This window comes from Mixophyes fleayi, chromosome 9 (assembly GCF_038048845.1).
Source record: "Mixophyes fleayi isolate aMixFle1 chromosome 9, aMixFle1.hap1, whole genome shotgun sequence".
NCBI classification, from domain to species: Eukaryota; Metazoa; Chordata; class Amphibia; order Anura; family Limnodynastidae; genus Mixophyes; species Mixophyes fleayi.
The window spans coordinates 17555538-17566939 of record NC_134410.1 but is presented as its reverse complement, the minus strand read 5'-3'; the positions used below and the strand labels follow the sequence as shown (position 1 = coordinate 17566939).

The 11402-nt window shown below is 41.7% G+C and overlaps 1 protein-coding gene across 1 annotated transcript in view; it reads right to left on the bottom strand.

The window, feature by feature from the left end:
* The window catches only part of LOC142101400 (uncharacterized), a 64160-nt gene extending 53327 nt beyond the window's left edge, over positions 1–10833 (bottom strand). The window contains exons 1-4 of the mRNA XM_075185863.1: positions 10776–10833; positions 6259–9654; positions 5352–5428; positions 3636–3850 (exon numbers count right to left, since the gene is read on the bottom strand). Coding sequence (XP_075041964.1) covers positions 3636–3850; positions 5352–5428; positions 6259–9654; positions 10776–10833 — 3746 coding nt within the window. The remainder of the gene's footprint in view (positions 1–3635; positions 3851–5351; positions 5429–6258; positions 9655–10775) is intronic.
* Between the last annotated feature and the right edge of the window lie 569 nt (positions 10834–11402).

The following is an 11402-nucleotide window of genomic DNA, read 5'->3' as shown; positions in this document are numbered from 1 at the left end:
AGGTGGTTAGATGCGAATAGATATCAACTACCAAACAATAAGCCTTAGTGACACTTATTAGAGCCAATGGTTAAGTGCATAATATGTGCACAATGGGTCAGTCAAGGTCACCAGGGAACAAAGCACAGAACTTCTGACATGATCAAACATATAGAAAGGCATCTCCTTTGGGGAAACACTCAAGACCTTGCAAACCAGATGACAATCCCAAAAATAAATAAATTGTACCTCCAGCATTCTTCTCCTTGCTGATGGTGATGAGGGTGATGATGATATAGAGTTGCTCATTCTATCGCTGCAATCTTAAGCAGCTGCTGTTTGTCTCGTTATATGAAGTTTGTAGATACATGAATCATATAAAGCCCCAACCAGCCCCAGCATTAAATCAATAGCACCTACATTTGCCCTCCCTGCAAACAGTCCCAATATTACATTAATAGTATTCACATTTATTAAATAAGATAATATACAGGATGGCGACTCCAGTTTTGGTTGGAGACATCGGGTAACAGTGCCCAATTAATTAATATTAATAATAAAATTAATATTAATAATCAACGTAATTAGGACTGGCTATCTCTCATGAGAGACCCGTGTTTGCTGTAGATTACACATTGCATTTTTATATTTCTTTATTTAATTAAATATTAATTCACCTTCATTTATGTGTGTTTATTCAATACTTATTAATGATGGTGATTATTTTTATTTGTTATTTAAGTTTGTTGAACATAATTATATTTATTAATAAATTGAGATATTTTATAATAACGCACATACGTTCATTTTCAGTTGGAATTATTTTTTTAGATTTTTGGGAAATTAGTCTTCTTACGTCCCTTTCATAGTATTGTTTTCCTGACAACATTTAATAAATAGACCTATTTCCCTCTATCCAGCCCTGACATTAAATTAATAGTATTCACGCTTGATAATATCTAAATCAATTAGCAAAAAATATTATTTTTGCCCTACATTTAACCATAAAAAATAAAATGATTCAAAACGCTCTTCAATAAGCAAATTGCATGGATTCCATATAAAAAACAGCAAGAACACCAATGCAATAGATGCATGCAGCACGTCTAGTTATCGTATGAAGTAAAAGCAGAACCAGTGTCCGCTCACGTTCATGTGTTATATTATACGAAAAGAAGGTAAAACTTGCCATTTTGTGTAAGAAGGTCAAAAGAGCCAAAATAAATTAAAGGGATAATCTAACACGATAGTAGCTTCAAACAAAATGCCAGAGCCGATACAGCAAGGATGGTGTGTCTATGTCTGCATTAATCCATGAATCTATGCTCAATTTAGCTAATAAGGATACAATGTACTGTGTAAATGAAATGGTAAGCAAATTATTTCAATTATCTTTTTTGATCTTGTCATTACATCTTTGCCTGCAATTTAAGTGCAATTTAAGCCTATAATAAAACTTGCGTTATATCAAGGGGTTTTAATGGTGTTCACAAACAGAGATAGTCCAGTTTACAAAATAATTTGCCATATTCGCTTCTCAGTTAAGATAATTGCTTTGCAAAACTTTTATTTATTGTAAACTTGGCAGCTGCAGAGCATGCCATCTGAAGAGGGCATCCATTGTAAGACATTAGCCAATCACATAATGTTAGCATCCAATCCTTGGATACCCTATTCAGCCAGGTATGCCCTCTACTGCTGAATTCCCTGGTCAATCATTATCAACATTGGAATACATCCAGGGTTTTCCGTCCTCTTTCAGTTTTGTTAAATGCCTAAGTTATCTATTTACGACCCACCTCAAAATTTGGCACCTACATTATTGTGCCAATTTTCTCAGCAATAAGAGACGAAGTACTGGGGTCATTTATCAAGCAATTCATGCCAGGACAGCGCATCCAATCAGAGGCTGTTCTGGTGACTCTGTGGTCATGCATGCACAGAGTCAGTTTCATTAGTAAACCCTGGGGAGAGCAAAAAGCCTACCGGATAAGGATTCGAAGATCCTTCTCCTGCGATGCCCTTCTCATAGGATTGAACGGCTAATGCCATCTTCAGATGGGTCAAGAGCTGAAAAATTGATAAATTGGCCCAGACCATAGTCCCCATTGAGGGACTGCAGTATTCTGTTACACTTAACCTAATGTAGAAGGTATTGTTGATATCTCAGAGATCTGCTGACTGATAGTGATAACTTTTGTGACACTGCAGCAATCTGTCTCACTTCCTCGGGATCCCTGCCTGGCTGATGCCTTACCTCTCTACGCCTAGGAGTTTGCAGAACAGTTTCCGGACACGCCACACTTTTCTAATAGAGAAGGTAAGTGGAATTCCCTCTTGGAACATGTAAGGTCAAATTCTGATTCTGAAAAGTAAAAAATTCCGCAGGCAAATATGATATGAGGAGAATATTCTGCGGAACAGTTTTTGAAAATTTTCCTCATCTCTAAGTTGCTCTGGAAGTAGTAAACCTTAGGGGGTAAATGTACATATATACGTACGTACGTATATACTGTGAGAGGCAAAAAAAATCTACAGTTTCCTTTATGTGTTCTTTAATCATGAAATAACAATAAAGGCTTCATTGCATGCATTAGGTTTTTAATATAAATCAGTAAACTGGTGTAAACAAATATAGATTGTTTGTATCTTCTTCAGAAAATAGAATGCATCTGCTAATATAAATACACGTATTTACAGTATAGTACATATAAATTAATAAATATCAATTATTTAAGCAAATATAAACTGATGCAAAGGACAGCACTTTTGTTATAAGCCACTGTTTGTTTTATAGTTTAATAGACAACACCATTTGATAAGATGATATGCAGGACTCTGTCATTATCTTTCCTGTTGCTTTACACTTTGAAATCAATTAATTTATCAGATCCTTGAAATCATGCCAAGAAAGTGGAAGGGGGCAAAGAGTTCAACTTCTGTTTCTTGCTTCAGTCTGGTGATTACTATTTGCTTTATTTCCACCATAAAGCAGGAGATTAATAACAATGGGGACCATTTTGCTTCAGTTGGGGCATAGAAAATCAGAAATAAATGTTGCTGGTTCCTTTAAAATAAGCACAAATAGACTGCAGCTCTTGAGCAAGTAATCAGATGAGTATAACTAATGAAAGGTATTATTTGGTGAACTACAATGGGTTATAGGAAGCGCACGGTTTATGCTGTTTATTTTAATATGTGATTGTACACTAGGAGATTGAATTTGTAGCTCAGTTTGTAAATAGTGAACAAGTTTTTTGAATGGACAGAAACTTTCACCAAAACATTTTGTAGTTGCATTTGCAACCATCCCCCATCCCAGCTGTTTCAACAGTTAAAACATTGGAGCCCAGCAGTGCTCACAGCTTTCTCTGCACTGGATAACTGTGTTGCAGGACCCCCACACTGGATAACTGGTTTGCAGGACCCCCACTAACAGTGGCTCAGTAACAGGGTGGAGTATGGTAAAAGAGTACCACCATAGAAGGTGTACAGGGGATGAGGTGCACCCTAAGTAGTGAAGCTTGTACAAAAGAATACAATTCACTTAACCCTAATGCTGGCAATTGTGGTATTGTTTTGATAATGCCCCTCTTACAGTCTCTACATGAAAATAAGCAGCAATGACTACAATGGGTGCTAAAAACATTTCAGGCTAATTAGTTGGATTCTGCCCATGCTGTTGTGGTCTTGAGCGCAGTTCATGTTCATCTCTTTGGGACAGATTTGGGATGCTTCTTCTATTTCTTTGTGCCCCTGTCTCCGGGTCTCTGACTCGATTTGCAGAGTTCCCCCATCCAAAGTGTGGAAAGTAGCTCGGGTACCTGGTAACACTGTACGATGAGGTTGAGAAGCGTACACAAGATGCAATCTGTATAACGATGAAGCATAAATGAATTAATATTGCTGTAATGTAGCTATCAAACAGTAGATGTATGAAAGTGCCGTAAGAGATACAAAAGTCTAACAAATTTTAGTTGTGTGACTTGGTATTAAGTCGCTAGTAGCACTGAGTTAGACGGCAACATTTACTCTGTTTACATACATCATAAATTTTGAATTAAAACTACACCCTATTTAGATGATTGAACAGAAGGGTTTAGGGGAGGAAAGGAGAAGATGGGTATGTGGTACTGGATCTTGCGAGAAGCAATTTCTTGATGGGTGGTATAAATTTTGCCTTTGAAGAGTCTCAGAGTAGGGAGCATTGAGGGAAGAAGGGGGAGGTGGGCATAGAAGTGAACTTTACGTTGCAAGGAGGCAATGGGGGCAACAATTCGTTTTATATTTGGAGCTTAAGTAAGTTTGCTTGATGAGTGAGGGCAGAGTAGTAAGAAGATAAAATAGAGTTGTAGTGGAGATAATCAGCGTAGGACCTATATTTTGTCCATTATCACTCAGCAATAAAAGAGCACTACTGGAGCTGGTGGGTCTGTTTAAAGTGCCAGGGAAGGGTTTTGATCACCAAAGAAAAGGTGTTGTGGTTGGAGCTGCCTCGTATAGGGCTGTGGTGAGTTTAATACTACAGAAAGAGACAGCTGCATCAGGGCAACAAAGGCTAGACATAGGAGTGAGGAGTGGTACAATGAGACTAAGGAGAGGACATGATCGAAGAAGGTGTTTAAGTATTGCTGTGTGCAAACGGATTTGGGTGCAGGTGATGGTACAAGATGCAAGGTAAGGAAGAAGGTAAGCAGGGAAGGTTGGGTTAGAGAAGCTTTGGATGGCACAGAGATGGGAGAACATGAGGTTCAGGGAGAGTCCAACACAACAGGTGGGAGATGGTGCCCCGCCAGGGAAGACCAAAGGCAGAAGAGAATATGAGGAGTTTATAGGTGGCAACATCATTAGGTTTGTCAATGGGGCTGTTGTAATCTGCATCCATAACATTTAGAGCAGAGGTGTCTAAGTTCAGTCCTCAAGAGCTGCCAAAAGTACAAGTTTTCAGGATTTCTTTAATCATACACAGGTGACTTAATTTACTTGGCTGGGTCAGTAATTATTCCACCTGTTTCTACAGACAGAAATCCCGAAAACATGACCTTTTGGTAGCTCCTGAGGACTGAGTTTGGACACCTCTGATATACAGCCTTGCTTGACTACCCAGTCCATGCCTGTGTGTCAGCTTCTTGTCACTTATACTGCCTGTGTTCCAGGTCCCCAAAAATAGATTGTAAGCTCAGTTTGCAGGGATATGGTGAATTCTCTATACAGCAGAGTGTAGAACGGTGTGAGCTTTAAAAAAATACTATGATAAGCGGGTTATGCAATTTCTAAAAAAAACTATCCATGACATTTCAAGTGATTAGTAGATCATGAAAGACATAATAAAACCTTATTTAGTCACAAAATATTTTGAAACAGGCACTTACCACAAAAATTAAACCGATCACCATTAACAAAGCGAGTATGGAGGCCAGTGCAATTAGGATGATGACCCAGAATGGAACTGTAATAAAGAGTAATCTCAATAATGGTGCTAAACATATAGGTATTTAATATAGTTTTGAAACTATTAATTATAAGCTTCTGTATTATAATATAATGGCATGTATCATACCGTGCAGAGCATATGTCAAAAAATTCACCTAATATTGACAAAGTATATTGTAAGATATACTGTAATATAAGTATTAAAATAAAGACAAGTATTTTGGTAAAGCCACTATATCATTACCATAAGCAACTTGTTTTAAAATATACCCACCTCAGTCTACCTGAAACAATGGCTTTCTACCTATTTCTAAAATGGTAATTGTATGTAGGTTTCTGAATCTATCGTTTTATGAAGAATTCCAGCCAAGACTAAAGCTGTACATCATCATCATCATTTATTTATATAGCACCAACATATTCTGTAGTGTACATACCTTCAGGACAGCATTCTCCTTGATCTGACAAACCAGATTCAAAGGCTGCAAGGTTCAGCAGTGCAATCCTTTATCCTATCAATGCTTGCGTGATTTAAACAGGTAGCAGAGTTGTCGATGCCACTAGTATGCAAACTACCTATTCATGTGAATGTGAAGTTCACAGGGAGTGGGCATCAGCACCAATTCGCCATGCTTAAACAAGCTGGCTTTAGTAGGAGAGATTATTGCAATACAGAGTACTGTTAAAACTGTGAAATGCCAGCTACAGCATCACTGAAGATAAGTATAAGTATGTGTTTTATCCTGTCTTAACGAACTCCACCCAAAACAAAATTTTAAGAATTCACAAATTTAAGAATTAACAAAATTCTAATTGCATAGGCATTTTGTAAGACTTTATACTTACAGTTATTGCCTTCCGCTTGTGCAACAGCAATATTAGCAGTAGTTTTAGTTGCTGCAGTAGTTATGGGTGCTACAGTAGTGGTTGTCGCAACAGTAGTAGTAGTACCTGCAGCAGTAGTGGTAAGAGCTGCAGTAGTGGGAGAAGAAGTCGAAGTTGATAATGTGGTAGTAGTGGAAGCTGCTGTAGTTGCGGCAGCTGCTGAAGTGGAAACAGATGTAGTAGTTGGTGCTGCAGTAGTAGTAAGAGATGCAGTAGTAGTGGGTGCTGCAGGAGTAGTTGATGCTGCAGTGGTTGTGGGTGCTGCAGTAATAGTGGATGTTGCAGTAGTAGTAGGTGCTGCAGTAGTAGTGGGTCCTGCAGTAGAAATGGGTGATTCAGTAGTAGTGGGCACTGCAGTAGTAGTGGGTGCTGCTGTAGTAGTAGGAGCTGCAGTGGTAGCGGGTGCTGAAGTAGTAGTGGGAGCTGCTGTAATAGTGGGTGCTGCAGTAGTAGTTGGTGCTACAGTAGTAGTGGGAGCTACAGTAATAGTGGGTGCTGCTGTAGTTGTGGGTCCAGCTGTAGTAGTAGAAGCTGTAGTAGCAGTTGGTGCTGCAGTAGTAGTAGGAGCTGCAGTAGTAGTGGGAGCTGCAGTAGTAGTGGGAGCTGCTGTTGTAGTGAATGCTGCAGTAGTAGTGGGTGCTGCAGTAGTAGTGGGTCCTGCTATAGTAGTGGGTGCTGCAGTAGTAGTAGTGGGAGCTGCTGTAGTAGTGGGTGCTGCAGTAGTAGTTGGTGCTGCAGTAGTAGTGGGTGCTGCAGTAGTAGTGGGTGCTGCAGTAGTAGTGAGTGCTGCATTAGTAGAGGGTGCTTCAGTAGTTGTGGCAGCTGCAGTAGTAGTGGGTGCTGTGGTGGTAGTGGGAGCTGCAGTAGTAGTGGGTGCTGTGGTGGTAGTGGGTGCTGCAGTAGTAGTGAGGGCTTCAATAGTAGTAGGTGCTTCAATAGTAGTGGGAGCTGCAGTAGTAGTGGGTGCTGTAGTAGTAGTGGGTGATTCAGTAGTTGTGGGAGCTTCAGTAGTAGTTTGTGCTTCAGTAGTAGTGGGTGCTGCAGTAGTAGTGGGTGCTGCAGTAGTAGTTGGTGCTGCAGTAGTGGTGGGAGCTGCAGTAGTAGTGGGGGCTGCAGTAGTAGTGGGTGCTGCAGAAGTAGTGGGAACTGCAGTAGTAGTTGGTGCTGCATTAGTAGTGGGTGCTTCAGTAGTTGTGGGAGCTGCAGTAGTAGGGGGTGCTTCAGTGGTAGTGGGAGCTGCAGTAGTAGTGGGTGCTGTTGTGGTAGTGGGTGCTGCAGTAGTAGTGAGGGCTTCAGTAGTAGTAGGTGCTTCAATAGTAGTGGGAGCTGCAGTAGTGGTGGGAGCTGCAGTAGTTGTGGGAGCTGCAGTAGTTGTTGGTGCTTCAGTAGCAGTTGGTGCCGCAGTAGTGGTGGGACCTGGAGTAGTAGTGGGTGCTGCAGTGGTAGTGGGTGCTTCAGTAGTAGTTGGTGCTGCAGTAGTAGTGGGAGCTGCAGTAGTAGTTGGTGCTTCAGTAGTAGTTGGTGCTTCAGTAGTAGTTGGTGCTGCAGTGGTAGTGGGAGCTACAGTAGTATTTGGTGCTTTAGTAGTAGTTGTTGCTGCAGTTGTAGTGGCAGCTGCAGTAGTAGTTGGTGCTTCAGTAGTAGTTGGTGCTGCAGTAGTAGTTGGTGCTGCAGTAGTAGTGGGAGCTACAGTAGTAGTTGGTGCTTCAGTAGTAGTTGGTGCTGCAGTAATAGTTGGTGCTGCTGTAGTAGTGGATGCTTCAGTAGTGGTGGGAGCTGCAGTAGTAGTGGGTGCTGCAGTGGTAGTGGGTGCTTCAGTAGTAGTTGGTGCTGCAGTGGTATTGGGTGCTGCAGTGGTAGTGGGTGCTGCAGTAGTAGTGGGTGCTGCAGTAGTAGTTGGTGCTTCAGTAGTGGTGGGAGCTGCAGTAGTAGTGGGTGCTGCAGTGGTAGTTGGTGCTTCAGTAGTAGTTGGTGCTGCAGTGGTAGTGAGTGCTGCAATGGTAGTGGGTGCTGCAGTAGTAGTGGGTGCTTCAGTAGTAGTTGGTGCTGCAGTGGTAGTGGGTGCTGCAGTGGTAGTTGGTGCTGCAGTGGTAGTGGGTGCTGCAGTAGTAGTTGGCGCTGCAGTAGTGGTGGGAGCTGCAGTAGTAGTGGGTGCTGCAGAAGTAGTGGGAGCTGCAGTAGTAGTGAGTGCTGCATTAGTAGTGGGTGCTTCAGTAGTTGTGGGAGCTAAAGTAGTAGTGGGAGCTGCAGTAGTAGTTGGTACTGCAGTAGTAGTGGGAGCTGCAGTAGTAGTTGGTGCTGCAGCAGTAGTGGGGGCTTCAGTAGTACTTGTTGCTGCAGTAGTGGTGGGAGCTGCAGTAGTAGTTACTGCTTCAGTAGTAGTTGGTGCCGCAGTAGTGGTGGGACCTGCAGTAGTGCTGGGTGCTGCAGTGGTAGTGGGTGCTTCAGTAGTAGTGGTAGCTGCAGTAGTAGTTGGTGCTTCTGTAGTAGTTGGTGCTGCAGTAGTAGTGGGAGCTGCAGTAGTAGTTGGTGCTTCAGTAGTAGTTGGTGCTGCAGTAGTAGTTGGTGCTGCAGTGGTAGTGGGTGCTTCAGTAGTAGTGGGAGCTGCAGTAGTAGTTGGTGCTTCAGTAGTAGTTGGTGCTGCAGAAGTAGTGGGAGCTGCAGTAGTAGTTGGTGCTTCAGTAGTAGTTGGTGCTGCAGTAGTAGTTGGTGCTGCTGTAGTAGTGGGTGCTTCAGTAGTGGTGGGAGCTGCAGTAGTAGTGGGTGCTGCAGTGGTAGTGGGTGCTTCAGTAGTAGTTGGTGCTGCAGTGGTAGTGAGTGCTGCAGTGGTAGTGGGTGCTGCAGTTGTAGTGGGTGCTGCAGTAGTAGTTGGTGCTTCAGTAGTGGTGGGAGCTGCAGTAGTAGTGGGTGCTGCTGTAGTAGTAGGTGCTTCAGTAGTGGTGAGAGCTGCAGTAGTAGTGGGTGCTGCAGTAGTAGTGGGTGCTTCAGTAGTAGTTGGTGCTGCAGTGGTAGTGGGTGCTGCAATGGTAGTGGGTGCTGCAGTAGTAGTGGGTGCTTCAGTAGTAGTTGGTGCTGCAGTGGTAGTGGGTGCTGCAGTGGTAGTGGGTGCTGCAGTCGTAGTTGGTGCTGCAGTGGTAGTGGGAGCTGCAGTGGTAGTGGATGCTGCAGTGGTAGTGGGTGCTGCAGTGGTAGTGGGTGCTGCAGTAGTAGTTGCTGCTGCAGTGGTAGTGGGTGCTGCAGTGTTAGTGGGTGCTGCAGTAGTAGTTGCTGCTGCAGTGGTAGTGGATGCTGCAGTGGTAGTGGGTGCTGCAGTGGTAGTGGATGCTGCAGTAGTACTTGACAATGTAGTAGTTCTACCTGCAAAAGAGATTACATCTGTGTTTTTTGTTTCAAACATAAATGGCAACTATCAGGAAATTGAGAATATTGTAAAATCAATATCATTTTCCTAACTGTAATGATTTGAGTATTTTTTCTATAATATTTTAAAACCTTTTTACAAATGTGGCTGATATTCCCTAATCTTATCATATGTTTACTGTACTAGCTCACTTAACATCATGTTGCTATCAGGAAACAGTTATTCTTGCATTAAAGGGATAAGTGAAATTTTCAATGCAGGCTGTTTTACAGATGTTCACTACAATCTAAGAAATCCCCATTTGCTTGTAATCCATGGAATGCCTTGCTGGGAACACGTAAAGCCAAATTATGCTGGTAAAACCTGCACAATTTATTGTGAGACAGGGTAAATATTTCCTGAAACAGTCTTGAAAACTTTCCTCATGAACAGAATGTTAAACAGAATGGAAACACAAGAACACAGAATAAACAAGTGGAAGACATACAAAAGCAACTATTATATCCCCAAAATGTAATTATTTGATCTTGCGCTCTCATACTTTAATTTCTCCTAGAAATTCGTCTAAATTTTAGGGTTAGCATAAAATATCACGTGGGATAATCAACATCTATTTTTGCGAATGTTTTAAGATGTCTTTTCATATTGGATGAAATTGTACTCTAGTTTTAGTTGTTCTATGTGTCATAATACTGTTAAATGTAATGCACCTTTTAGATGATGGGTCTATTTGCTACTCCTGGGGGTATATTTACTAAACTGTGAGTTTGAAAAAGTGGAGATGTTGCCTATAGCAACCAATCAGATCCTAGTTGTCATATTGTAGAATGTACTAAATAAATGATAACTAGAATCTGATTGGTTGCTATAGTCAACATCTCCACTTTTTCAAACCTGCAGTTTAGTAAATATACCCCGTGGGGTGATGTTGAATGAATGGGATCATCTCTGTGCTAGGGCCACATTAATAAGTGCAACCAGAACATTTAAAAAATGTCCCTCAGTTGAAGGGGAAGGACAGCTCCTGGTTTGACAAAGTTAAGTTCCCACCAGAGTTAGACCTCAAGATTGTGCTTTAGGAATAACTAATACATCACCCTTAAGGCCAAGCACTTACCTTCAGGTTTTGTTTCTTGTTTTAATACTAGACCCTTGCTTACAGAGCACCGTATCATTGCGGGAGGGACTATGCTTCACGAAATGTGTGAAAAGTGCATTTAGATGCGAGTAGAGGACAGTACAGGATTCCACTATATCTAGTATGTATTCAAGAGCTAGAAACTGACATCCAAGAGCCACACCTGAGTTCCAGGAAGATCCACAACTCAATGAGGTTCTCTTTGCCTGCTGAGAACTGCAGTGTAGAAATGGAGACTTTGGCAAGATGCAGTCAGACAGACATGCTAGTGAGTCGAGTATGCAGAATTGCGGGAATCCACTCTGAGAGGCACCCCAAAAGAAGCATGTGTGAGAGACTAAATAGCTGTGAATACCATGATGGGCAGAGTGGTGAACAACTAGAAGGCAGAAATACCCAACACAGAGATAATGTAGGATGTGGTGTAAAGTGGCAGATTGTGGCAGAATGAAAGGATGACAGTTCTGGGCATAATATTTAATAAATGTATTAAAAAAATATTGTCTGCATTTATCAAAAAACTTTGCAGAGGCAGTCGAGCATTCCATTTCAGCCAACAACCCCACAGAGATTTATTACAAGGGAAGATCTGTAATAATAAATGTG